The sequence below is a fragment of the Sparus aurata genome, unplaced genomic scaffold (assembly GCF_900880675.1).
Source record: "Sparus aurata unplaced genomic scaffold, fSpaAur1.1, whole genome shotgun sequence".
NCBI classification, from domain to species: domain Eukaryota; kingdom Metazoa; phylum Chordata; class Actinopteri; order Spariformes; family Sparidae; genus Sparus; species Sparus aurata.
In genome coordinates this window covers 17,798-44,953 of record NW_022045148.1, presented here as the reverse complement: position 1 = coordinate 44,953, position 27,156 = coordinate 17,798, and the positions used below count along the sequence as shown (strand labels likewise).

General features: G+C 40.0%; 2 protein-coding genes across 2 annotated transcripts; both read left to right on the top strand.

The window, feature by feature from the left end:
* The first annotated feature begins 296 nt into the window (after positions 1-296).
* On the top strand, positions 297-16,410 carry LOC115578008 (NACHT, LRR and PYD domains-containing protein 12-like). Its single transcript, XM_030410869.1, has 11 exons — positions 297-353; positions 2,636-2,945; positions 4,030-5,764; positions 5,858-6,031; positions 6,664-6,837; positions 6,938-7,111; positions 8,360-8,533; positions 8,644-8,817; positions 11,858-12,031; positions 14,816-14,862; positions 15,316-16,410. The coding sequence occupies exons 2-11, from the start codon at positions 2,672-2,674 to the stop codon at positions 15,897-15,899; spliced, it is 3,684 nt and encodes a 1,227-aa protein (XP_030266729.1). The 5' UTR covers positions 297-353; positions 2,636-2,671; the 3' UTR covers positions 15,900-16,410.
* A 7,227-nt stretch (positions 16,411-23,637) lies between these two features.
* Positions 23,638-25,614, top strand: LOC115578007 (cytochrome c oxidase assembly factor 3 homolog, mitochondrial-like). The gene is made up of 2 exons (XM_030410868.1): positions 23,638-23,871; positions 25,172-25,614. Exons 1-2 carry the CDS (start codon positions 23,700-23,702, stop codon positions 25,276-25,278), a joined length of 279 nt encoding a protein of 92 aa, XP_030266728.1. The 5' UTR covers positions 23,638-23,699; the 3' UTR covers positions 25,279-25,614.
* Positions 25,615-27,156: the final 1,542 nt, after the last annotated feature.

The following is a 27,156-nucleotide window of genomic DNA, read 5'->3' as shown; positions in this document are numbered from 1 at the left end:
AGCACATGAGTTGCACAAAATAACCCCGAACCGCATTATTGTAACCCATAATGGGTCAACGATTTCATAACTCAGCGGTTGGGTTGATAAATTAACCCAGCAATTTTTAGAGTGTACACTTCACACCAAGGACCAGGACAAAATTCCTCAGGGGCCGAGCCCGGCCCGGGGGCCGTCATTTGAATACCCCTGCTGTATGTCATTATCAGCCACACCTTAAAGTCAGTCTTTGAAAAACAGGTATGTCAGCGTATCAGGCTGCCTGCCTAACCCAATGCTCATCATGGGAGGGTTAGTTGTTCAGTGTACTGTATTGGCATGGGACCAGACTTGAACATAGGCAACAGCAAAAGGTAAGAACTGAAGTATTTCTATAAAATCACAAGCTATGTTTTGGTTCTTAGGCTCAGTAAAGTTCCATGTGCGTGTGATGGTTTAAGTTTTGTTCACAGGAATCTAACTATTTGGTGACTCGTCCTGAACAACCTGTATAACTGAAACTATTGGTTTTGACAGTAGACAGACTACGTGGTTTCCTACTTAAGTAAAGCTGTCATCCAGTGGCTTCTAGATGATTTTTACCTTCATTGACTGCAGCCCTGTCAACTCTCTCCCATTTGCAATCCATTTATTTCTTTCAAGGAATTGTTTTGTTTTTATTTTAAACTCTTTTATTTTAGTAAACCAGAGGCAAATGACTTAAAATTGTACTTAAGACTTTTCACAAATACAGAACAGCTATTGCAAACACAACTCATATGAAAGGATGCTGTCTTCTTTTGTATTTCAGCGTTGTTCAGATATGTCATATACAATGGAAAGGTTTCTGAGAAGGATATGACATTACCTGAGTACGATTGTATGTGACAATAAAGAGTTCTTAAAGTTATTATCTTATTTATACAACACTTTCAAGTCCTACTGTGTGCTTGGGTCAACTTGTTCAGACTTGTTCAAAGTGTTCAAAGAGCTGCAGGTTAGCCACAGATAACATAAATATCCCCCGGGTGCAAGTCAACCAAGTTTTTTTTGTGACAAGCTAATTTTTTCACCATCAGAGTTGCGCGAAGCAGTCAGGAGTAAAGCTAACTGTTTAACAGTCCGAAGTGGTTCCACACGTCCCTGTATGCAAACGCAACATTCACACTGGTACTATGAACTTTACCATAACATGCGCTGGTGTAAAAAAATATGCTGATCAGCACCAACACCACTTATAAATTATCTATTTTAAGTCAATCAGTACTAGTAGTCTAATCATAGCATGTACATTTTTTACTAATAACTATAATATATATTGTAATTTATATTATTAGAAAAATGGTCTGATTAGAGCACAGACCTCCACCAGGTCTGGGTCATTTGTGTTGTACTTTAGTGCACTAATGATGCAGGATAAAAATCCAGGGTTTGAACTTTATCAACATGAAATGCAAATTGCAAATTTCCCCTTTGTATGACGAATAAAGTATTATCTTATTTTATAAATGCTAGACTTACAGTTAATGTTATTTATGTTCATTATTTTTATGCTGAATAAAATTGTAGTTCATATGCTGTTTATTTTTTTCTACTACAAGCACTGAGCTTTTAATGGAAAATCAGGTTATTTAATAAGAGAGCAAACAAGACAAGACAAATGAACAAATCAAGAAGACACTTGTCTTCTTTGATACAGAGATGCTTGTAACCACATTGGCAGCTAAGTTACCTATCAAACTGAAATAATAATGATAATAATAATAATAATAGTATTGAAACACTGAAACATATTTTACAAAAATATATATTTTCATTTTGACTTTTAAAGTTTAAGTGTTTTAATTAATTAAAAGAAAAAAATCATTTTAAGTTCTATACTCTATCATCTAATATTTTATTCCCTTACTTTTGAAGATGTTTTAGTTTTCCACCGTGGTATCGTTTTTTGTTGTTGCATCTCGAGCTGTTGTAACAAGTTAATTTCCCCGTTGTGGGATAAGTAAAGCCAATCTTAAATCTTACATAAAGAGGAAACACCTCAGTCCGACACGCCAAGGTGTCAGCAGGAAAAAAGACAAGAGATCAAAGATATTCAAGAAAAGACTGGTAAAACTTCCAATGGACACATAGTTACTAAGCCAGAGAGATGCAGGTACTAGTTAATTATTTGCAAAATATGTTTTATATTTTATTAAGTTATTTTACATTGGCTGTTTAGAATTTGATATTTGATAGTCGCTAATGGCTGTAATTTCAAAGTGACTACAACTACATAGAAGCAAGCTATAAACTTTTCAGTCACCATTCAAGCCTACAGGTGGTCAGTATCCAATACTAATGATTTCAAGTGTTCCTCAATTTTAAAAAAAGTGGGCTTTGTTATTTGAAAGTAACTAAATACTATGACTCAGACTATGTAATTTTCGCCATTCTTTTGTAAAGTCTCTTTATAGACTAATTATTAATATAGCTGGATTGTTTCGTAAATACACACATCATCAATAACTATTAACAAGTTTAGATTCTATAATGTAATGTTCATACATTAATACCAGAGTTGGTAACTGTGCCCGTACTATTGTATAGCTTTAATAACATAACATACATCCATGAATAAAATGATGTTATTGATTGCACCCTTGTCCTAATCTAGTACCAAGGTTAATTGGTATTGCAGCGAAAGGAAACCATGGCAACACCTGCAGAGCTGCTGGCAACCTTAAAGGATTTGGCAGATGATGAGTTTAAAGAGTTCAAATGGTACCTGCAGCAGGCTGACATCTTAGAAGACTTCCCAGTGATTCCAAAGAGCGATTTAGTGAATGCAGACAGGATGGACACAGTGGATAAAATCACTGACACCTATGACAAAAATGCAGTGGAGGTCACCATCAAAGTTTTGAAGGAAATCAAAAGGAATGACTTGGTGCAGCGTTTATCAAATATCAACTCAACATCCAAAGGTAAGTACGATTAAATTAAACAAATCCAGTAAAGTAAGAAGAGTATGGAGATGGTTGGGAACATTTGAAATAATGTAATAATGTAGTTTAATAATGTATTTTCCTCATTGTCTTAATTGGCTAACATTATTAATGTAAGCCAAGAGTAAGAGCCAGGGGTGTTTATGTGAGCAGAAAACAGCTTTTAAGTAGGGATACGTTCCTACCACTAGTTGAATTATAGGTCATTAATCTTGAATGTATAATTTTATTTACAGCATAATAAACACCATCCCTCCCTTTTTCTCAAATGTCACCACTGGGTAACAACCTGTGACCATAATTAAGATACAACTTGCACCATCCATGGAATAACACGGCTCATGTCTACCAATTCTTCCACCAGCACCTCTGTGTTAATGGAGACAGTATCATTAGACCAGCCATCAGCAGTCACTAAGCAAGTGCACTGACAATGACATGATCTCTCACCAACTTCCCACGGGTTATCCCTACCACTTATAATACCACTACCACTGAATAAAGAATTTCCTTGCACCATCCGGACACCTCAGTTAATATGCCATCTTAACTAACTTGATAGCTGTAGCTTATCTTTTTATTGTAAAGCATATGCCCCATGTACAGAGGCTGAGGGTATGCCATAGTGGTGTGAAAAAATGCTGCTTTATCATAACAACAGTTTGTATATCCACATAAATGAGACTTACAGTTTCCCTTTTCTACTGGAAAGTCCAGGTTACAAACTTTTGACTGGTTTCTGAGAGACTTGTATGAGTGCAGCTTTTTGGCTAAGACACAGGCTATGTGAGGCTGCACAACAGTCGGCCTTTGCGAGCCCTTTGATCTCATGTCTGGGCCCTAAAGGATGTAAGTTGATGGCTAAAATTAAAATACATTACAAGCAAGGTGACACACCCAGGTAATTCCTATGGGGCACAAGGCCTCATCAAACTTCATACATTGTTTCTTTGGCTAGATGTTTGGAATACAAATGTGAATACAGTATGTCAGTGTTGATTGTGTCGATTTATCTGGAAATATTGCATAACTCCATTTGTATATCTGTTGTTTATTCTTTCAGAGGCTCTCACGGATTGCCAGCGCAAACTCAAAGTTGACCTGAGGAAAAAGTTTCAGCATTTGTTTGTTCAGTCCACAAAATCTGGGAAGCAGATGTTGATGAATGAGATCTACACTGAGCTCCATATCACAGATGAAAATTTGGAACGCACTGTCAATATAGGAAATTTACTTGAACTCTTACCTGGTCAAGATGGATCACTTAGAACATTAATGATGAAAGGAGTGTCTGGTATTGGGAAAACAGTCACAACACAGAAGTTTGCCCTGGATTGGGCTGAAGACAAAGTTAACAGCAATACACTGTTCATATTTCCATTCACATTCCGAGAGTTGAATTTGCTGAAGGGGAAGAAATACTGCTGGCTGGATCTAATTCATCACTTCTTTGCTGACACCAAAGGAGCAGGAACATGCAGTTTCGACAAATTCCCGACTATGTTTATCCTTGATGGTCTGGATGAGTGTCAACTTGCTTTGGACTTCCACAACAACGAGATCCTGACTGATGTCACAGACTCAGCTTCGGTGGACGTGCTGCTGACAAACCTCATTATGGGGAAACTGTTCCCGTCTGCCCACGTCTGGATAACCACAACTCCTGAGGCAGCCGGTCGAATCCCTCGAGAGTCCATTGACATGGTGACAGAGTTGAGAGGATTCTCTCATCCAAAGCAGGAAGAGTACATCAGGAAGAGATTCAGGAATAAAGAACTGGCCAGCAGAATCATCTCCCAGATCAAGACATCACGAAGCCTGCACATCATGTGCCAAATCCCTGTCTTCTGTTGGATCACTGCCTCAGTTCTGGAAGATGTGTTGAAAACAGATGACAGAGGAAATCTTCCCAAGACTCTGACTGAGATGTACATACACTTCCTGCTAGTTCAGTCCAAACTGGCAAATGTCAAACATCATGGAAGATCTGAGACAGATCCAATCTGGAGCACAGAGACCAGCACGATGATTCTGTCCCTGGGGAAACTGGCTTTTGAGCAGCTACAAAAAGGAAACCTAATCTTCTACGAAGAAGATCTCGTGGAGTGTGGCACTGACATTAGGGCCGCATCCAAGTACTCAGAGGTAATCTCAGAGATCTCTAAAGAGAATCGAGGGCTGAACCAGGACAGGCAATTTTCCTTTGTCCATTTGAGTTTTCAGGAGTTCCTGGCTACTATTCATGTCATAGTGTCATTCATCAACTCACGTATCAACCTCTTGTCTGAAGAACAATCAACCTCCAAACAGTCTGTGCTCACCACAGAGCAATCAGCAGTAAACCAACTCTACCAGTCAGCGGTCAACAAGGCTATGCAGAGTTCCAATGGACACTTGGACTTGTTCCTTCGCTTTCTCAGTGGTCTCTCACTACAAAACAATCAAGAGCTACTCCAAGAACTATTGAAACAATCAGGAAGTAGCCTGCAGTGCAATCAAGACACAGTCCAGTATATCAAACAGAAGATCAGGGAGAATCCCTGTCCAGAGCGATGCATCAACCTGTTTCACTGTCTGAATGAACTGAAGGATCAGTCTCTAGTTGAGGAGATCCAACAGTACCTCAGTTCAGGATGTTTGTCCTCAAACAAACTGTCTCCTGCTCAGTGGTCAGCTCTGGTCTTCATCTTACTGTCATCAGAGAATGAGTTTGAGGTGTTCGACCTGAAGAAATTCTCTGCTTCAGAGGAAGGTTTTCTGAGATTGCAGCCAGTGGTTCAGGCTTCCCGTCTAGCTATGTGGGTTTGCAATTTAGCACATATTAAATACTGTAATATTATGTTCTATTTTTAGGTTCTTGCTCATTCTTTCTTTGGTTATGACATCTTTAGTCTGAGTGGCTGTAATCTGTCTTTGAGAAGCTGTGAAGCTCTGGCCTCAGTTCTTGGCTCCAAATCTTCTAATCTGAGAGAACTGGACCTGAGTTACAACCCTGCGGTGAATCGTTATTTCGAGGCGATCATAATGGGGTTGACGGATCCACAATGTAAACTGGAGACTCTCAGGTCTGCTTGCTTTATTGACGAAATAACATTTTACTTCTCTTGTTAAGGTTTTGTGGGTATTTAAAATATATATATGTTACACTTTATAGACTTTTAGCAATGATAGTGGTGTGACTCTAAGCGTGTATTATCTGAAATATTATCTGCCGTGATTTATGTAACAGGTGTTCAGCATCCTCAAAGGACAAGTCACTATTTAATCGGGCTGCAATGATTTACTGAAAATCGTGACAAAAAAATACTGTAAACACCATCAGCCCGGATGAAGAGCAAAAACATCTTTTCTATTAAAAAAAGCACTCTGTGCAGTTTTATGTTCTTTCCTCTATAGTTCTGATATAACTGAGGCTATAGCAGCTTCTACTTTAAACTGGTCATCACATCTCAACCATGCCAGTAGCTGCTAGTAGTTGCTCATTGGATACCCTTTGATCTGAATTACTGTGTGTTCAACGAAAGCCTGCCCTACAGGATGTATATGAGAGATCACATAATCTGCAAATCCAGCTGCTTTGCATGGTTAGGAGCAGAAAGCTATCAAGTCCGCCTAGAAGTATGAAGGCAGTGAAAGTCAGCGCCCTATGTGTAAATAAAAATAAAATTGCCCATCTTCATCTTTTATTTTTCTTCAGGCTAAGTAGCTGTAAACTGGAACCCGAGGGATGTGGAGCTCTGTCTTCAATCCTCAGGTGCCAGTCTTCGAGTCTTAGAAGGCTGGACCTTACTAACAACCATCTGATGGATTCAGGAGTGGAGCTGCTCTCTGCGGGATTGGAGAGTCCACACTGTAGACTGGAAACCCTCACGTCAGCCAACCCTATTACTGAACACTTAAATGTGTTTGAAGCCATCATGCTATGTCATTTTAACATGTGATATTTGTCTCTAACACTTCCTATTTTTTAGATTGATTGGCTGTGGACTGACATGGAAGAGCTGCGATGCTGTGGCCTTTTTCCTTAACTCCCAGTCATCTTGTCTGAAACAGCTGGACCTTAGTATGAACAAACTGCAGGATTCAGGAGTGCAGGTGTTCCGTGGTGGACTGGAGAGTCCACACTGTAAATTAGAAACTCTCAGGTCAGCAGGTTTCTCAAAGTTCTCACTTGACTGCCATGTTGAAAAAGGGATGTAAGGAGGATGGAAAGATACTCAAATGCACCAAGATGCATGTGCAGCTGTCACAGCTACTAAAACAAAGAACATTACTTAGTCATGTAGTGTGTAGAGTGTGCCGTCATTTCTCAAGAAGCAATATCAAAGAGTTTTTTTGCTGTTTTTTTTGTGATTTTTTTTTGACACCATTCATTCAATACAGGTACAGTACTGATACAGAGTAGCTATCTGAAGGTATGAAAAGTCCTTCCCCCACCCACCACTGACGTATATACTTGCCCATCCACAAACCACCCACACAGTGCCCTTCCAATTTTCCTCTGTTTATCACACAAGTTTAATTTAGAATCATCATTAAGTAACAAAATAATTGGGTCAACAGGGATTTTATCCCCAATCATATGAGATATTACTGAGGTTGTTTCATCCCAAAATTCATGCAACATTTCACATTCCGGGCAATATGTAAGAATGTATCAACTTGTTGAGGCTGGCAGGAAAAGAAGTAGAGGTTGGGAATGGCTTTTATGAATCAGAGGTCAGATCCTCTTCCTATTTTCCTCTTCCTCTTCTCCTATTTTTCTCCTACAGATGCATCTCTCAGACTGGCATAAATCCTAGACACTAGACCTCTGCAGGGGGAATAATCGTTCCAATTAATGACTGGGTGTGCCTCAACACCTTTCCTCTGTGGAACTCTTATGTGCAGAGCGTAAACGTAGATACAAGAAAAGAGAAGTCTTTGGGACATCAAGACGAGCTCTCAGGGCCCCCAAATAGACTGTCTGAGTTTGAATACGTGCTGAAGAGCACGAATACCTCTCTCACTGCAGTGCTTAGAAAGAAAGTATTACATTTCCGGCGTTTGGATCTTTCACCTAATGACCTACACTCAAATGTAGTTCTGAGCAGATTATGATCAGATAGCCGAACGGCTGTTCCTGTTTTTATTGATTTGAACAAAGGCATAAGATCACTTGAGCACAAAAGATAATCGGTATGGGAATGAGTATGATGACGTGTAGAGAAGAAGGTACAACCTCTCTGCGTTTATTTTATAAACGGTTAACATCTATTTCACGTAAATGTGACTCCTGTATGAGGGCTGCATCAACATTCTTCCATCTTAAATAGTATTTGCTGATTTATCAATATTTTAAGTATCACAACTTTAATTTTTAAGATTTTTGTTTATAACTCCTTCCTATTTAGGATAAGAGCGTGTGACCTGGCAGGAAAAAGCTGTGAAACTCTGGCCTCGTCTCTCACCCTCCAGACCTCCAGCTTGCGAGTGCTGGACTTGACCAACAACAGTCTAGAGGATTCAGGAGCGAAGTTCCTTTCTGCAGGACTGCAGAGTCCACACTGTACCCTGGAATGTCTCAGGTCAGCAGAGTGATGTGTGCGGTATCTTTAGAGATGGTGATATCTTACAACAATAGTTGTGTCTGCAGGTCCACCCTGTTTTTATATCATCATCATTTATTCTTATCCAGGTTGGGTCACTGTCTGCTGTCAGAGAGAAGTTGTGAATCTCTGGCCTCAGCTCTCAGCTCTCAGCCCTCCAGTTTGAAAGAGTTGGATCTGAGTAGCAATGACCTGCAGGACTCAGGAGTGAAGCTTCTTTCTGTTGGACTTGAGAGTCCTCAGTGTAGACTGGAAACTCTCAGGTTAGATTGCCATGAACACACAAAGCATCCGTGACACACATCACTGTTCATAAGATTAGAATCACTGATGTTTTCCTTCTTTTCTTCAATTATAATGATTATTTAACATTGAAGAAAACTAAAATTCAGACACCAAATGTACTACATGGCCCGTGTGCTGGACATCTAACCCTAAAACCAATTCAGTTTGAGAATCAAACAGTACGTTTACATGACACTCAAGAAAACCGAATTACTGTGTTACTCCGACTATGGTCGGAGCTTTAAGATGCATGTATACACCTTAGTCTGACTAAAATCGGACCGGATCGGATTTGTCAGTCGAATTAAAGCACCCAGATTATTCGATTGATAGTCGCATTACTCCTGCATGTACGTTCCATCGGATCGGATCGGATTTTGCATTCTGCGCAGGCACAAGATTTTTTCCCCGGGGCTGTGAGCCGGAAGTAGATGGCCGGCGGCGGCGGCGGCGGCGGCGGCGGCGGCGTCTTTCCTTCAAAATCACCGCAAGAAAGAGAGCCATTTTGCCCCTCGTTTGTGTAATTAACATGTACACCATATATGAAAAGTACAAAGATGTAGATTCATCTCGCTCTTCGTACACCATCTTTCTTGAATGCCGAGGCAGCTGGTGACGTAAAGAGGTCAGCCAGAGGTGTTTGTGTTACCACTAGTTGAAATGGGTACAGCGCCACCTAGCGTACCAGGGTATGACATGCTATGGCATGAACTATGGCTGTAATCCGACTAAGCTGTGCATGTAAACACACTGAAAGTCAGGCCTATCTGGCAAGTTTAAAACCAGTATGAGATGTGAGCATATGTTAAAAAGGAGAGGGATCTAGCTGGATAGTTGGAATGTTACAGCGTGGATCCTGGACAAAATGCGATCAAGCAGTATTATGGACTAATGTGTTGAGCTTTAGAAAGTCAGGCCCCAAGTAAAATTCAGTTTCAAAGTCAAAGTACCAAGTAGCAGCAGTTCAAAATCCCTGGGCTAGGGGTACCACCCAACCAACTTCTTCAACTCTCTCCCACTTACTTGTTTTGCACCGAAGTCCAGGGTTTGTTGTTTGGGTGGTGGGGGACCTCTTGCAGAAGTCGAGGCCATGGCTTTGCTCGCAGCTCTCTGCTTAACACCACCTGGTTGGACTTGCTCTGTAAACTTAACTTTTTCCGTTATTTAACACTTCCGTTGTGTGACACTTCCGTTGTGTGACACTTCCGTTGTGTGGACACTTCCGTTGCGGACTCAATATGCAGCATTTCTCTATTGCATGTGTTTTGTGTGTTTGCATCGTTTCTGTATTTGCAGCATTTAGATGTTGCATGTGTTTTTCTCTATTGCATGTGTTTTGTGTGCTTGCATCGTTTCTGTATTTGCAGCATTTGGTTGTTGCATGTGTTTTCTGAGTCTTTGGTTCTGCATCGTTTATATGCAGCGTTTGGCCATTGCTGCGCGTTTGCCCTTGTCGGCCACCGTAGTGCTGCGACTCCAAATGCAGCACAGAGCGACGAACCTCGTTTTTAGCTGACACAAACTCAAAATAATGACTGTATTTCCAGCTAAGAAAACGTGCATCTCTCTCCTCCCTCCACTGTTGTTTGTGTTTGTGTTGCTGCGTGGTGTTACACGTGAGTTGTCCTCATACTGGAAAACGTGACTTGCTGCATATGTGACATCTCTCCCCGATACGCAAGACGACTCGTTACTGAAAAAAGTGGTGAGATTAGAGTAATGCATTACTAAGTAACATGTTACTGGCATCACTGCTAATGACACTGAAGAAGGATCTGTTCCTGTTTGGATCTACATAGAATTTGATGCTCAGCCGCATGCAGGTACACATCAAGGCCACCTTCAGTCACTGCATGACTACAGGGGGGCAAGAAAATCAGCTTAGGTCAAAGAGGTAACAAGAAAAATGGGAAACAGTGAGCTGTGAGGAATGCATTTAAAGGAGAGAAGCCCAGAAGGAAAGTCCCACTAAATGCTTTCTTTACAGATAAATTAACACTACGGGCCATGGTTGGTGTTCAAAAGAAGGACAATATAGCAGGTCTGCTGCCCACTTATCATTACTACTACATTAACCAAAAAAATGTTTGTGCAAAAAAATTATATCATTGTCTTAGAGCTGGAATGGGTAAGACTGTAGAAACCAACAAAAGCAAGGTCAACTTGGCTCGGTTTAGGTGCTGTGTGCTGTAATGTCAGTTGTACCACGAGTGTGTTGCTACCCCCTGCAGCTCTTTTACTGGGTTCAGGGATTCTGTGCTTGTGCTACTCTGTTAGGGCCATTATTAATATTCACTGTTGTTAAGCTATTGTGTCAGTACCTTCTCTGTCATTCTTGTGCCACCAGCTTGCTATAGCTTTAGCAATACATTAGCCTAGCTCTAAGGAACACTCCGGTCATATGCAATAAGTGTGAGCGCTAACTGTAGCATGCATGCAGACAGAGAGGTAGTCTGTCCATTTGTTTTATATAAGCTGAATAAGACTATTGGATGGGCTTATTAGAGTCCTGCAACTGCCAGAGTTACTCGTTTTTTCTCTTTTATTTGTCGGGAAATGTAGTTTACTGATTACTATCATAATTTAAGTTTCTACAAATTAAACAAAAATGCTTTGAGAATAACTTTCCAACCCTGACGTCAGTATCAAACAACACATTTCTAGTTGTTCTAGCTTGTTATGGGCAGTATTGTACACTTGACACTGACTGTTCCTATTCCTGTTTAATTCTGCAAGGACATTTTATTTTACCAGTGACTGGTGATTTGTCAGATTCCCATTCAACCGCTGCTAGGCATCTTTTTCTCGTTCTGTACTTTTGATTGTCAGTCTTTTTGAATCACTGTAAAGCATTTGATTCTCCTTGTCCACATATTGTTTTGTTGTTGTAGTTTTTGCAAACCATGCCTTTAATATAACATCTATTTACAAAAATGACTCTCTACAACCTAAAAGCATGAAAGACCATCTAAAAATATGGTAAACAACAAATAACTAACTGTGCATCAATGTTACTAGGCTGTCAGGCTGCCTGGTCACAGAGGAAGGCTGTTGTTCTCTGGCCTCAGCTCTGAGCTCCAACCCCTCCCATCTGAGAGAGCTGGACCTGAGCTACAATCATCCAGGAGACACAGGGGTGGCACTCCTCTCTGCTGGACTGGAGGATCCACAGTGGAGACTGGAAACTCTAAAGTATGGCTTATTTAGGGCTGATAGCTTACGCCTGGTCCTTGGCAGGGGCTGAGAAATGTTAGACCATAATTCAGATGTTACATGGAACAGTTATTACATTGATTTTAAATTGGGAACAATCATTGGAAACCACCAGACAAACCTTTGGGGAGTAAACAGGTAAAATGTAAATTTATTGCTCATATACTGTGACTTTGGTGAAAATGTTGTTATTATGACTGATAGAAAAGTCTGCAACAATTTATAATATGACTCTAAGTTATTACGCACTAATTTTAACTCATGTTGGAAGATGATGAAGTATCTATAATGCTCTTATTTATACAGTCACAGACAGTATTCTGGTTGCCCTCAAGTGCAAAAACACAATGACATTAGCAGAAACAAATAAACCTCAGAAAACAACAAAACCATACAACAGCATTTTAGAACACACAACATCAAATCCAAAAACCCAACAGTATGTTGTTGTGTTTTTTTAAACTAGTGCATTGCCCGTAGGAAGCATGTGTTCCTGTAGAAAAGTGGGAGGTTAAGTAGCTTTTTCATGGATGGCCAAATGAGGCTGTGTTTGAAGGTGGGACGTCAGGGATATAATTGGCTGTTTTTGACTACTTTTGATTATACCATTATATGTCACACTACAAACTATTTACCTTCCCTTGGTTGGTGTCATTATTTTCAGCACAACCTCACTTGTGTGACTGTACAGTTATTTTTTCATTTTGACATATTATATTAACACTATGGACCTAAAATCCCAAAATAACAAAAAAATCAGAGTAGGAAAAAGTTAGATTTTTTTACTTTGAAAACCACAAATATGTTTAATGAACCAATTGCATTAGTTATAATGCAAATATAAATTGTTGTTTACTAAATATGTGCATAAGTTTTTGAAATTTACAAAGTTATATGTAACTATTTACATTTAAATGCAGGCAATGCCTCAGGCTCCTCAGCTCAATGAAGAGCTGCACTGCCTGTTCCACATTCAACAGTCTCCTCATTGTTTTGACTCACAACACAAAAAAAAGGCTCCACTACACACTGAACACACTACACTAAACACTTTATAACATACTAACTATACACTCCAAACACGCCATACGTCACAAATCTCTCAACTCTCAAAACTCGCCATCTCTGTCGCTGTCTGTATCACCGCCGGCGTCCCTCCCACAACTTCCTGTTCCTCAACAACCAAACTTGCTGCTTGGACACTTTCTTGACAAAAGCCAGTTTTAACCGTTTCTTCCCACACCAGACACAAAGCAAACGTGACGGCAATGTTTGCGAAAAAGCGTGGCGGACCTCATTTACCCTATGTCCTGTTTTGGACGTGCTGGTACGTCCGGTCTGTCGCCTCTGGAGGTGGGCCGTGTGGGTGGGCTAGCAGCTAGCTACACACGAACATCCACAGATTCAGATTCCACTTTGTTGAGGAGGAGATCCGGATACGCAAGGACAACAGTCAGTTTAGATGCACAGAACGGGACTGAACCCCCGGCAAAATCCCGGTCCAGGTATAAATCTGCTGGTTTCTTCAGGTGTGTCGTGGGCTTGAGCTCTGCAGTGATTGGCTCTGGTGCGCACGTGGCTATGGTGGCTACGGTTGACAATGCTAGCGGAATTGGAGAGGTATCATTGCAGTCCAAACAAATCCGACGTCGCACACCCTTAACCCTTAGCAAAAAGTAGTTTATTCAAGTGTACTACAAGTATACTTATTTTATACTAAAACTGAGGCAGTATACTTGAAGTGTACTTTTTATATACTACATTTTATATACTTAAGAAAAGTATAGTGAAGTATACTTGGCTTATACTGAAAAGTATAAAGAATAGTTTAAGACTAAGTACATTAATACTTAGACTTATACTTTAATACTAAAGCTTATACTTGTACTTTAGTATACTGTGGACTGTGGCGCAAAGACTCTTGGGTATTCTGTTGTTGTTAGTGTAATTATGGTTCCTGAATGTGTTTGTGAATAAGATGATGTGTAAGATGTTTGCGGGTTAATTCACATCCTTGTTCTGTGGTTAAATTGTGTCGAATTAACAAAGATGATAAAAATGTTGGCACCGTGAGTGAAGGGGTGTTTTCTGGGAGAGACATCCCGTCTGTTAAGCAGTGGGCATGTATGATAATAAATGGTGAATCTCTTGCTAGAGAGATATATTACAAGTGCTAACACTTACAATATTTTGATGTAAGTACAGAAAAAGGTTGAGTCATTGAGTTGTGCTTATATTTAATTTAGCAGAAAATAAATGTTTTCACTACACACATTTGCTTTGAGGTATTACCCCTCAACTTGCATGTTAATAAACTAAAATGTGGACTAGAAGTATATACTTAGTACACTAGTAGTATATAGATGAGTGTACTTGATGTATACCTGAAAGTGTACTTCTGTAAACTTAAAATGTCCTTATAAAGTATACTTAAAGTATACTTTTATAAACTTAAAATGTTCCAATTTAGTCCGAAGAGGTATTAGATTAGTATACTTTCTAGTATGCTACAAGTACATGGTCCATAGTATACTAGCTATACTTATACTTATACTCAAGCATACTTAATAAAATGAACTTCAAGTATACTACTTTTTGCTAAGGGAAACCAAGCAGCAGCCATGTTGAAACTCTCAGGTCAGTCCGACCCTGATCCGCAGAGATATTTGAGGAACACACACACAATGCTGTTTCTTAGTGGTCATTGTGTCTGCACCTCAGGGCCTCAGCAGATTTGTTTTTGATCATTTTCCATTCTTTCAGAGTAGACCATGGAGGAGAGCAGAGGTTACACCATGGCCTGCAGAAGTGTATGTATTTTAATGACTGCCATTGACTATATAAATTATAGTATATATTGCACACAAACATACAGTAACACAAATAATGGTCTCTAAAATACACTCTTTTATATAATACATTACACGTTTGGTCAATTGATTCATATGAAATATTAACATATTGTCACATATATTACCAAGGTGTCTATTTGGAGTGATAGAGTTGGAAGTGACTGCTTTGTGCCTGTTCATAACACAACATTACACTATGTGTATGTGTGCACTGTATATTGTAAACATGAAACTATAACGAGTGTGCTCTGTAGCTTTATCGTGTCGTATCTATTTGGGGTGATGGAAGATGGAAGTGATTGTTCATAACACAAAATTACATTTTAAGTGTATGTGTCCACTGTATATTGTTCACTAAACATTATAACGAGCATGTTCTGTAGCTTTATCGTGTCTTATTCTTTCCATCAGATCACTTTGAACTCACACTGGACCCAAACACAGCACACAGACAGCTTAAACTGTCTGAGGACCACAAACGAGTGAGAAATGTGAAGGAACAGTTTTATCCCTTTCATCCAGAGAGATTTAATTGCTTCAAACAGCTGATGTGTAGAAACGCTTTGGCTGGTCGCTGTTACTGGGAAATAGAGATTAAGGGACCGATTGACATAGCAGTGACTTACAGGGGAATCAGCAGGAGAGGACGTGGTTGTGATTGCAAATTTGGGAGGAATGACAAGTCCTGGAGTCTGCAGGTCTACAACGGGCTCACTCTTTGTCACAATAACACAGAAACAGAGATACATCAAGCTCACAAAGACAGTACAAAAGTAGCAGTGTATCTAGACTGGCCTGCTGGCTCTCTGTCCTTCTACAGAGTCGACTCTGACACACTGGTACACGTCTACACTGTCTACTCCAGATTCACTGAACCCCTTTACCCTGGGTTTGGCCTTGAGCTTAGGACTGGTGGGGTGAGAATGCCATGCGTTGGTTCCTCACTGTCTCTGTGTCGGAAAGATTGGTGTTTTCTGATGCTATTAGAGGACTAAAGGTTCTAAATCTCCAGAAGAATTGTTTCAGATATAACAAACCCAGTTCAGGGTGACTTTTAGGGGTGTTAATTTTGCATCAGCAGTAAGTTAATACAGCTCCACTATAGACAAGAAACAGTGAAAGATGATTCAGTGAGATAAATCAAAAGATTATATGCATGCCGTACATGGAAAGATAAACTACAGAGCCCCTTAAGGGACAGGGGGGGGAAAAAAAAAAAAAGATGTCATCTTTGCGGGATCTTGCAAAGGTTTGTGGGATCTCGCAAAGAGTTTGCCCGCGAAGTGAAACGTTTTTCAAACACAAATGATGCCTCTGTCCCACAATAACAGCATAGACTACGAGCTACAAGGACCAAAACCCCGATTTTTTACTAAAATAAGCTGTCCTCCGAGCTCGACGGACAACATCGATCACTATGCGCAGCCAGCAGCTGGGCGAGTGCGCAGGGAATGGCCGTAAGCGGTCATTTGGACCACCGGATTTAAACCCTATAATGTCTCATGTAAATACCCAACTGATGAATGCATTCATTGTGTCATGATATTTAAAAAAAAAACTAAATAACAGCAAAGTGTACATTTTAACAAGTTTAATTATACATTTATTGATATCATAGTAAACCGTTATTATTGCTATGTACACAAGATTTTAATAGAGAAAACTCAGAACGAGAAAAAACAATTAAAAGTAACTTATTTGATTACGAAGCATTTTATTTTAACACAGTTAAAGTGCCGGTCCAAAAGAGCTGCAAACGGAACCAAACACCAATTCCTTGTGTGGTGACTGTGAGGAGAGCAGAGGTAATCTGCGGAGATGTGACCAGTGAGCACAACGGCTCTTTGTTTGGTTTAGATCAGCTCATTTCCAGCTTTTTCGATTAATATTACTATTATTGTTTTTTTATATACTTAAGGTGAAATATGGAATATGAGCTGAATGCCGCCAACTAGTGTCTCAAAATCGTAGTTGCGACAAGAAAAAAGTAATTCCAGTGGTCGGGTTGCCGTTTCCTCCGTTTACTGGGTGTGGAGGTCGATGGGTCACGATCAGTATTCTCATATCTAGGATCAACGTGATATAATGAAAATAAGTATAGCAGAGGAGTTTGACCGACAGGTAAGCGTTAGCTAAGTTAGCAAGCGAGTTAGCTTACCGATCCAGGAGAAAGTTCGCCATTTCCGTGTGTGTTTTGATGCCGTGGAAATCCTTTACCTGAGTCCATCGAGCGTATGCTTCACCGATATTTACTCTGGTTTTTGCTCTTCTCCGGTCACTCAGCTGCTGGGACAGATAACGCACCGTTCGCTGGGGCTCTGAAGAGCTTGCAGACTCCGCCATTTTACCCAGTGTCAGCCTAGCTGTGCGGAGCTTTGCCGAGCTTTGCCGAGGTTGCGAAATTGGCAACCCGCAATGCCGGATCATTTTTCAAGGAAACGCATTACTAGACAAAAAGATTTGAAAAAATATAGCTTTTAATGAGCATATTACATATTCAACCTTTAAGTGTTAAAATAAAATGTTTCATAGTCAAGTAAGTTACTTTTAATTGTTAATTTTCCATGAGTTTTCTCTATTAAAATCTTGTGTAAATATGCCATGTCGACAGTTTACTATGTGCGATGATGTGAATATTGATAAATGTATAATCAAACTTGTTAACATGTTCATTTTCATTTTGGGGTTATTTTGTTTTTGTTTTTTGTTTTTTTAAATATCATGACACAATGAATGCATTCATCACTCAGTTGGGTATTTACATGACAGATTATAGAGTTTAAATCTAGCAGTCCAAATGACAGCTTACGGCCGCTCTAGTAGTTTTGAATTCTGGCCCTTCTGAAGTCCAGCTGACACTTTGGTCACAGGGGATCCGCTGTGTGACAGCGGAGAGTCAGCAGCTGGATTTTGCGGCAAAGGCCAGTAGTATTAGTAGGTGTATAGGCAAACAAACAAACAACAGTGACCCCGACCATTATTCATTGTATTATTACATTTGTGGGAAGTTATAAAAATAAAGATTTTAACGTCCCCACAAATAAACCATTGCAACGTAATAGTTATTACATGTGTAGGAAATAGCATGTTACGTTTGCAGTAGGCAGCGGCTCTTACGTTTGTGGAAAATGTATACCATTTGTGGGTTTATAACATTAAATGCTGCAGATTTTTATTACGTTTGTGGGTTTATTGACGATATTAAATGACGATATTTGTCTCTTAATACCCTAAAGCATCCTGCAGGCCTGATGCAGATTGTCAATGAAGCAGAGATATTATAATAAGTAACGTTCTAACTGCTCTTATAGCCTATGCACACAGCGCAGGTCTTATTATAGACTGTAATATATAAAAAATACTCAGTAGGCCTATAGTGAGGGAAAATTAGCTTTATTTGTGATTAAAATATGACGATGAGGACCAAACGATTGGCTTTCCTTTCCTTCTCAAACTATGTTGCATCTTTAAACAGCGTAGATTATTGTGTAGATTGATGTCAAGTAAAAATTGTTCCAGTTGTTTGTGTTCAGTTATGGTCTTGTACTGTTATTAAAGATATATTATGAAAGATTTCTGTATTAAAATGTCTAAAAATTATTAGATGAAACAAAAATCAAGCACAGTACAAATATGGTCAGAAATTATATCTCTTCTGATACAAGGATCTTTTTTTATGCACTTTTTTTTTTTCAATTTTTTGTTCACTAGATATGTTCATGTGTTAATAGGAATTTATTCTTTCTATTCTATTTCTTACCTTTTTTATTATTTTGTTTATTTTTCACTATTGTTACTGTTTTTAAAATACTACTGTCCTTTTGCTGCTGTGGCAAAGAAATTTCCCCGTTTGTGGAACAATAAAGGAATACTGATTCTGATTCTGTTTGTGTCAATGCAATATTTATATGACATGATCACAGTACAGAATTTCAGTATCGCAACAATCTTTATATTGTATGCAACATAAAATTGCAACCTTTTTGACCAACAAAACCTGAACATTAAAAGAAGGTATTCATTTCTACACAGTTTCACACATTTGAATGTGTAAAATGTCCTCATGAAGCCAAAACAAACCAAATCAATTTTGTCTATATCAGCCAAAATCAAAATCACATTGCCTCAGTGGGCTTTACAATCTGTACAGTGAACGACATTAAACCCTCCATCCTTAGACCCCTTCGTATGAGGAAAAACCATATAGAGATAAAAAAGACATGCAATAGATGTTGCATGAATAGAACAGAACAACAAAATCACAATTTACAATTTGCTTTGACACGATATCTGAAGTGTGTAGATCCAGGAGGAAGACTGAGCAGGCCGAGGCATCGACAAGCGTTACCTGAGCCACAAAACTTTGTCTCCACCGTCATGACCTGGAAGAGGACAGGCCACAGGAGAAAATTAATAGATAAAAAGAAAACATCAGAATGATGAAGCATCAAATTTTACAGAAATACAGATGAAGTGAACTAAAACAGAGGAGAGTAATGATCCAGCTGAGCCCAGGGTATGATGATCCAGATCCATCAATATGTGAGACAGCAGGAGCCAGGGAAATAAATGTTCCCAGGGGGCTCTGGTCCATTAGAAGGGAGTCTGCATGAAAAGAGAGGACTGTGAGAGAATAACTGTGTTATTTCTCAAAGCTCAACCGTCAAGAATCTAGGTGTTACTTTTGATTCTACACTCTCCTTCAATCAGCACATCAAAGAAATTACCAAGATCGCCTTCTACCACCTGCGCAATATAGCTAAAATTAGGTCCTTCCTGTCCACTGCGGACGCAGAGATCCTGATTCACGCCTTTGTTTCGTCTAGGCTGGATTACTGCAATGCCTTATTTTCAGGTCTTCCACGTGAGAGCACTAAAAGTCTTCAAATGGTTCAGAATGCTGCAGCCAGAGTCTTAACACGTACAAGAAAATTTGATCATATTACACCAATCTTAGCATCTCTGCACTGGCTCCCAGTACATCTAAGATCAGACTTTAAGGTGCTGCTGATGACATACAAAACTGTACACGGCCTTGCCCCGTTGTACATGTCAGATCTCATTACACCATATATTCCAACTCGGGCATTATGCTCTCAAAATTCAGGGCTCCTGATGGTTCCCAGGATCAAAAAGAAGTCAGCTGGCTGCAGGGCTTTTTCCTATCGGGCTCCTTTCCTCTGGAATAACCTCCCAGCTGACATCAGACAATCTGGCTCTGTTGACGCCTTTAAATCCAAACTCAAAACTCACTTCTTCGATTTAGCCTTTAATTAGCCCTGATATCAATTGTAAGCTTCTTCAGTGGGTCGGTGTCAAAAACAGAGTTCCTATAGTACTAGAGTTACACTGTGCTGCCGACGAGAAACAATCTGTTTATTCTGATCAATACTGCATTTCTCTAACCTTTGTTTTTGTTTTCTGTTCCCACAAGCTGCAAGCTGTGTCACTCTCTATAACTTTCTCCTCCCCCTCCTCCTCCTCTCTCTCCTCCTTCTCTTTCTCCTCCTCCCCTCTTTCTTTCAGGCTCCCTTCTGATGGACCACGGCCCCCTGGGACCATCTACCATTTCCGGGCTCCTGCTGCCTTGAAATACTGACTGATCTGGATCGTCACAACCCGGGCTCTGCTGGATCATTGCTCTCCTCTGCTTCACTATCTCCTCATATCTATATTTCTGTTAACCTTGATGCCTCTCTCTGTCTATTACTAATTATCTTGTGTGTCCTGCCCTCTTCCAGGTCATCATGGTGGACAGGAGGTCGTCTGGCTCGGGCTCCGCTTGGTGATGCCTCGTCCTGCTCGATCGTCTCCTGGATCCACTAACTTTACATAACTTGTATCAGATTTTCTGTACACGCAACATCTATTGCATGTCTGTCCGTCCTGGAAGAGGGATCCCTCCTCTGTGGCTCTTCCTGAGGTTTCTTCCATTGTTTTTTTTTACCCTGTTAAAAGGTTTTTTTTTTTCCATGAACATGTGAAGTTTTTCCTCACTGGAATCGAGGGTCTGAGGACAGAGGATGTTGTTCACTGTACAGATTGTAAAGCCCACTGAGGCAATGTGATTGTGATTTTGGGCTATATAAATAAAATTTATTTGATTTTGATATGAGGAGGAGAGGAGGAGGATATAGAGGGTGGAAGGTGAGAGTGCGACACAATGCTGACACATGTTCTATTATGGCTCCCATCGAATTTCTCACAAGACCAGCCGTCCGCCTGTGACTGATTGGCTTTGGTGGTTGCATTCTCTTGGAATGACTCAAACTGTTAACTTACACAGTGGGTGTGATGTCTCTATTTCTTGCGGTTCTGACTTGATGACTTATACAGGGTCATGTGGGTAAACACAATGACCTCTTCAGCCTCTCTGACGGTCTTTTGCTGCTCTTCTCAAGGTCACTCATCCTCCTGAGCCGCCCTTCACTGCAAGAGTCTCTCTGAACTCGTTAGGTAAAGTGGATAGGACAGATGTGCGGATATACTGGAATGCAACCACAGAAGCCAACCTATCACATGCATAGTAGGATGGGTCATGTGAGAAATGCAGTGGCTGCCATAATAATGCATGTGCAAATGGTGTCTTTCCTTCCTGTTAGAAAGATGAACAGTGTGTCCGTCCAATCAGCAAACGATCCTTGTCAACAGAAAGCACCTACTTTTTTTCTGATAGACGTCATGTCACGCTTTCTGCTTTTGCTGTTGTGTATTCCTGTTTGCAGTTGTGGTTTGTGATTTGCGGTTGTGTGTCCTTAATTGAGTGTATTTGATATTAACCAGTGCTATTATCATTTGTTATTTCAGAAGTGCTCTACGGTCGTGTAATTCTGCGCTTTTAGATGAGAAAATATTAAGGTACTTGGTATTCTGCGTTATTTGATTAATTTGTATTACAAGCTTTAAGCGCCTCCATTGGTTGTCATGACATGCCATATGTGTTGACGAGTGAAATTCTCATTTAAATGTCATTCTTTTTGCTACTGCTCCTTAGGTGCAGCTCAACAGCTCTCCGGTAAAACATACATACTGTAGATATTTATATGAAAAAGATATCCACTTGATTTGAAACAAGTCAATTTTGTCCAAAATCATTTCTGTCATGTTCCAACTGCAACATCAATATGTCTTTTCACTGTTCGAAAGTTAGTTCATGTGTGTGAAAAGACAAGGCACACCACACGGAAGAGAAGCTATTACACCAGGTTCAACCAATGATGTTATGGATGATATTGAGATGCCTGTCTCCAACAACCTCTACTGAAAATTGATCAGCAAGCATGGGCAACTGCACTTTTGTGCACGTATCCAGAGCCTCCTGTGATGGAGCACGATGATCAACATCAGACATTTCAAGTATTTAGATGGTTTCCCTGCTATGTACCTATAAAACTCACTGACTAACCAAATGCTTTGACCACGTTCGGCACAACATTACCCAAAATCAGCTTGCCGCAACCAGAGGGGACCACCGCTACAGCCTACCAGTGAAAACTCTGCATTACTTTATAAAGATCATGCACAAGGTAAAACACGAGTGTCATCTGGGCCATGAATACTTACAAGAAATCTCTTGAAGAAACATACAGGTAAGAAACAACTTTACAAACTCTGCAAAACAGCCAAGCACAAGTCAGTTAACCTGCCAAACAAGTTCAAACTGCCCTAGCAGGTACAACATACCAAAAGTATAAATCACACGTGCACAAATCTTACCTCGAAGTCGTGGAACAACTGGGAAAAGCGACCAGAACCAGACCCCAATTTGTCATAACCTGGCTCATAGGCCATGACAAATACGAGATGGACGCAATAATTGACTGAAAATGAAATGATTTATTATAAAGCAAATACTAAGAATAAATCACCACAAACTTGTGTAATTTAGCATTACCGGTGGTGTAAATGTGAATGTGAGAGCATTATGAGGTGTGCGCCGTTTAGCGTAAAAAACCAAACCAAAGCAAAGGCGCGTGGACAAGGTCCAAGTGAGAGAGAATGAGCGCAGAGCAGGACGGGGCTGGCCGAGCATGTGGGAGCGCTTAAGTGTTTAATGAGGGAGGAAATGCATTCAACACATTCGGGAGAACTCAAGGATACACATGGTTAGTTTGCAATAAATCTCAGCAGGGAACCTTTAAACAAGAGGAAACCGGGTGTAATATTTTCCAGTCTTATTTAATGGATAATACACAGTATGTACAATGTACATAAAATAACAATGCAATTAAAGAGAAACAAATTATCAGACTAAATTGCATAAGTATGAAAAGTATACATGGAGATCACGAGAGGAGTTGATAACATGAATAAAATAAGAGCAGTCAAAGAAGGAAGAATACAGAAAGATGAAGTTTAAAAGTCTGACTGCACATATAAGCATCGTACACGGTATGTGTCTATCTTAAGGTTATAAAACGAGTAAGTAGTTGTTCTAATTTTCCCCCAAAGCCATGATGATAAAATGTGGGCGGCTGCAGTTCTGAGAAGCTATAGAAGCGTAGACCTGTGGGCTGCCACAGACGAGAAGATCAGCCAGCCACAGGGAAACAAAGAGCTGAGCTGAACATGACCTGCTCTGTTACCAAAGTAATAATGGCTAAAAAAAAAATAAAAAATGATAGTATCAGTAACACGGGCCTGTAAGACCTACAGTATAAGATCTGTACTCTCGGGTTTTCATGCAACAGCTCAACACACCCCGTACAGCAGGTGGCGCTGTGCTCTTTCTTGTACTTTTTCTTCCGGTTCGGGGGCAGTTCAAGAGTTCAGGCAGCTGATTATCCAAACAAGTCATGGCGGAGACAGGAGCAGGAGGATCTGGCAAACCGCTGCCGACAGCGGCAGAGAAGCAGCTGCTCCGCCGCCGCCGACAGGAGCTCGACTACTGGAAGAACAACTCAGCGCGGCTCGGCCGCCGGAACCTGCTGACGGGCCTGGCCATCGGAGCGTTCGTGGTGGGCATGTGTATCCTTCACAAGGTGTCAGTGTCCGTCACTCAGGCGCTCAGAGACAGGAAGCAGTGTGTTGGAGTCAATGTAGCAACGTTATTTCGGTGTATTATTACAGTTCTGTTACTATAACTGACGCAGGCTCATCAGGATGTTACTGTCTGTTACCCATCACCAACCTACACTGCAGCACTGAGTGCCCTCCACAGACAGGTGACAACATTCAGATCACCCAGTTGTCCATGATACAGCACCTAGAAGTATGTTGTTCATTTCAAAGCATTTAATACATTTTTGATGCAATGTTAAGTTAAAATGCTCACTGTCTTGGCAACTTTGTGTACGCCAAAACAAAAAGTCTAAAAGTTGAATTAATGGATGAAGAGACAGAAGTTCTCTCGGGGAAGACAGGGTTTTGAATTGTAGTACATTTGTTGATTAAATATATTTGGCGAAATTTGCCTCTAACAGAGTTGACAGATGTTTCAGTTTCTACATTGTTATTCAGATGAAATATTTTAAATCCCACACATGTTTAAGATCGGCAAATACTGAACATAGTGTGTTCTATGAGATTTAAAAAGTTTCAAGAAAAAAATCTATCATTTTTTTTTAGTTTTCTTCTATACTTAAACTGTATCCTCAATTCTGGAATGGCCCGCGTCCATCACCATCATGTACACTGTATGTATATCATTCTGGAAGATTCATCAGCGGGCACATACAGTCAGAGCTTATGTTCATCCTGTAACCCTGTATTTATAACACATTTGGCTTGACAGTCAAAAACTTCAATTTTTCTCAGTTTTATAGTTGGAGCACTGAAACTAGGGTTGACTCAGATGATGACCAGTTTCGTGGGACTGCTTAGTGTGGTAGTGCAGATAAGACATACTGGGTGTGCTGAATTTGCTTTGTTGCACAGTTATTGTGGTAATCTATCACCACATTTCATTGGTATTCTGATGAGAAGAATTCTGCTTCAAACTTCGGCCTGACATTGACATGTTTTGATGTGTAAATGATTCATACTTCACAAAAGTTTTCAATCAGTCTTGGTAAATCGCCTCTGCAGGCAGCCACGGCACGGCTGTGTATCTGGTCCCAAAAAGGATATGATTATTTAACAAACACAGGTCTGTCTCCAGAGGAATGGTTTCCATAATGTAGAATTATAACCTCAGTCAAGTTTCCAGTCTTGGATTCAGTGAATGAAATAAAAAATAGAATACAATTTGCATCTATAAACCAAAAAAGTTAAGAACACACATTGTTTTTAAAGTGTTATCGTATTTTCCTTTAACGTAGTTGTCCAGTCAGCTACACCATCCTGTCTGTCAAACAGGAGAGAATCATGGAGGAGCTGGATGATGAAGCCAAGATCCACATCATGAGAGGGCCACGGACCGGAGCCAACTCCTGATGACACTGACCATGAACCTTCCTGGACTGCCTCCTCTCTGAAACAGGCTGAGGGGGAGGGCTTATGTTTGATTCCCATGGACTGTGCGGTGACTGAAGTGCTGGCGTGGGATGTTTCACAATTTCTGTTTCGAAATATATAAACATCTGTTAATGACCTTGTACATTTTGATTGTGTGTTTCCATTTAATTCAAATGACATGTAATCTTTCCTGGAAAGTCAGTGGAACATTGCACCGCAGGTCTGCAGGACGTGTGCGAATGTGAAATTTCTCTTCAGGCAAGCAATTCTGTGTATGAAAATAATAAAGTTTCCAGTGATGGTTCATAATGCAAATTGAGCTTTTCTTTTAAATATATTACTACTTATCAAATATTTTTTCATTTCTTAAGATATATAATTCCATACACTGCCAATAGAGTGAAGGAGAACCACACCTTTTATGTTTGTAATACCATTATGGAATAAATACAAAATAATAATACAGTGATATACATTGAGGTTGGATCACCCACTGCTGCATTTAATCATTTGAAAATAATTTCATTGTCACTACACGACACAAAATTGCACATTACAATACTACCGTTGTAGTTTCTAAGGCTCCGCTCAAAAAACGAAAATATACTAACTAATGATTAAATGATCAAGTCACGAAACTATTCATGGTGGAGTGTTGAGGGTGAGTTCAGTAGCCTCACGGCCTGAGGAAAGAAGCTGCCATTTAGTGAGAAGGTTCCTCAAGCAGTGCTGAGACAACTGCTGAGAGGATACTGGTTTGTTATAGCAAGCAAAATTACTAAACACTGAAGAAGTAAAAGTTTTTGCAGGTTATTGTCATGGGTTTCAAACACCTCATCCATAGACAGGCAGGTTGCATTCTGCCTTCACAGTCTTACTGTTACACACACAAACACAAAAAAGATTCACATTCCGTCAGAGGACAAGACAAGGTGAGTGAAAACATTTGTTAATTAAATACAATGTTTTGTCTATCACTGAAGCGTGGAGGAATGGAAATGTGTGGGTGCGTTTAAACAGCAGTCTGTGTTATAGGCAGGTACATCTGGTAGATCTTAAGGACAGAATACATGTCGGATTTTGATTACAATTATTATGTCTTGCACTCAAAGTTCCTTTCCATAACAAACATTGACGACACCATGGCAATCTCAGTTGAACCTTCTGGATGCTCCGAGAGGTTGAACTGCAAGAATCTGCTGACTTTACAACCACTAACACCTAATCCCCAGTGGATCCATCACCTATTTACTTAGTCTTTCACTTAATGAAGATGCTTAAGATTAATACCTTTCTGTGTTGCTATTGCCAATTAATATAGATTTACACTTAAATGATCTCTCATTTAAATGACTTTGATTATACTCTAACTTCTCATCCAGCACCAGAAGGTTAATCCTTTTGGTTCAGAATGAAACACATCAATTATTGGACGCAGTTTAACTTTGTTACAGACATTCTCATCAGTCTCAATGTGACTTTGTGGAACTGCTAACTCGCAATTTTGTGCGTTCAAGGGCAGAGGCTGATTATTGCTTGGTTGCAGCAGTAAAACCTTGTAGAAGCTTTTGTAGTTCTTCACCCACGGGTTCAGTATACTAAACACCTTAAGCAAAGAATTGTATATCTAAATGATGTATTGTGATTTTAAATACTGTGTTCCTTTTGTATCTGACAGCGCTGTCCTACCTTGCAGCTATTGGTGCTTTAAAGCTGATGTGATGCAGGGCTATGTAGTTAGATATCGGTGTAGCCTGTTTTAAAGGGGTATGTTGGGCTTTGATGCAGGTATGCACTCTACGGAGCACCGTTCCAGTTTTACTACATTACAGAGTTGCGCCGAGTCACAACAGTGAA

Bases quoted from the DNA above. Each gene is read 5' to 3' on its own strand.
- LOC115578008 (XM_030410869.1), top strand. From the start codon at position 2,672: ATGGCAACACCTGCAGAGCTGCTGGCAACCTTAAAGGATTTGGCAGAT. The intron at 5,765-5,857 runs GTGGGTTTGCAA...TGACATCTTTAG, and splicing joins CAGGCTTCCCGTCTAGCTAT to TCTGAGTGGCTGTAATCTGT. The intron at 6,032-6,663 runs GTCTGCTTGCTT...ATTTTTCTTCAG, and splicing joins TGTAAACTGGAGACTCTCAG to GCTAAGTAGCTGTAAACTGG.
- LOC115578007 (XM_030410868.1), top strand. From the start codon at position 23,700: ATGGCGGAGACAGGAGCAGGAGGATCTGGCAAACCGCTGCCGACAGCG. The intron at 23,872-25,171 runs GTATCCTTCACA...GTAGTTGTCCAG, and splicing joins AGCGTTCGTGGTGGGCATGT to TCAGCTACACCATCCTGTCT.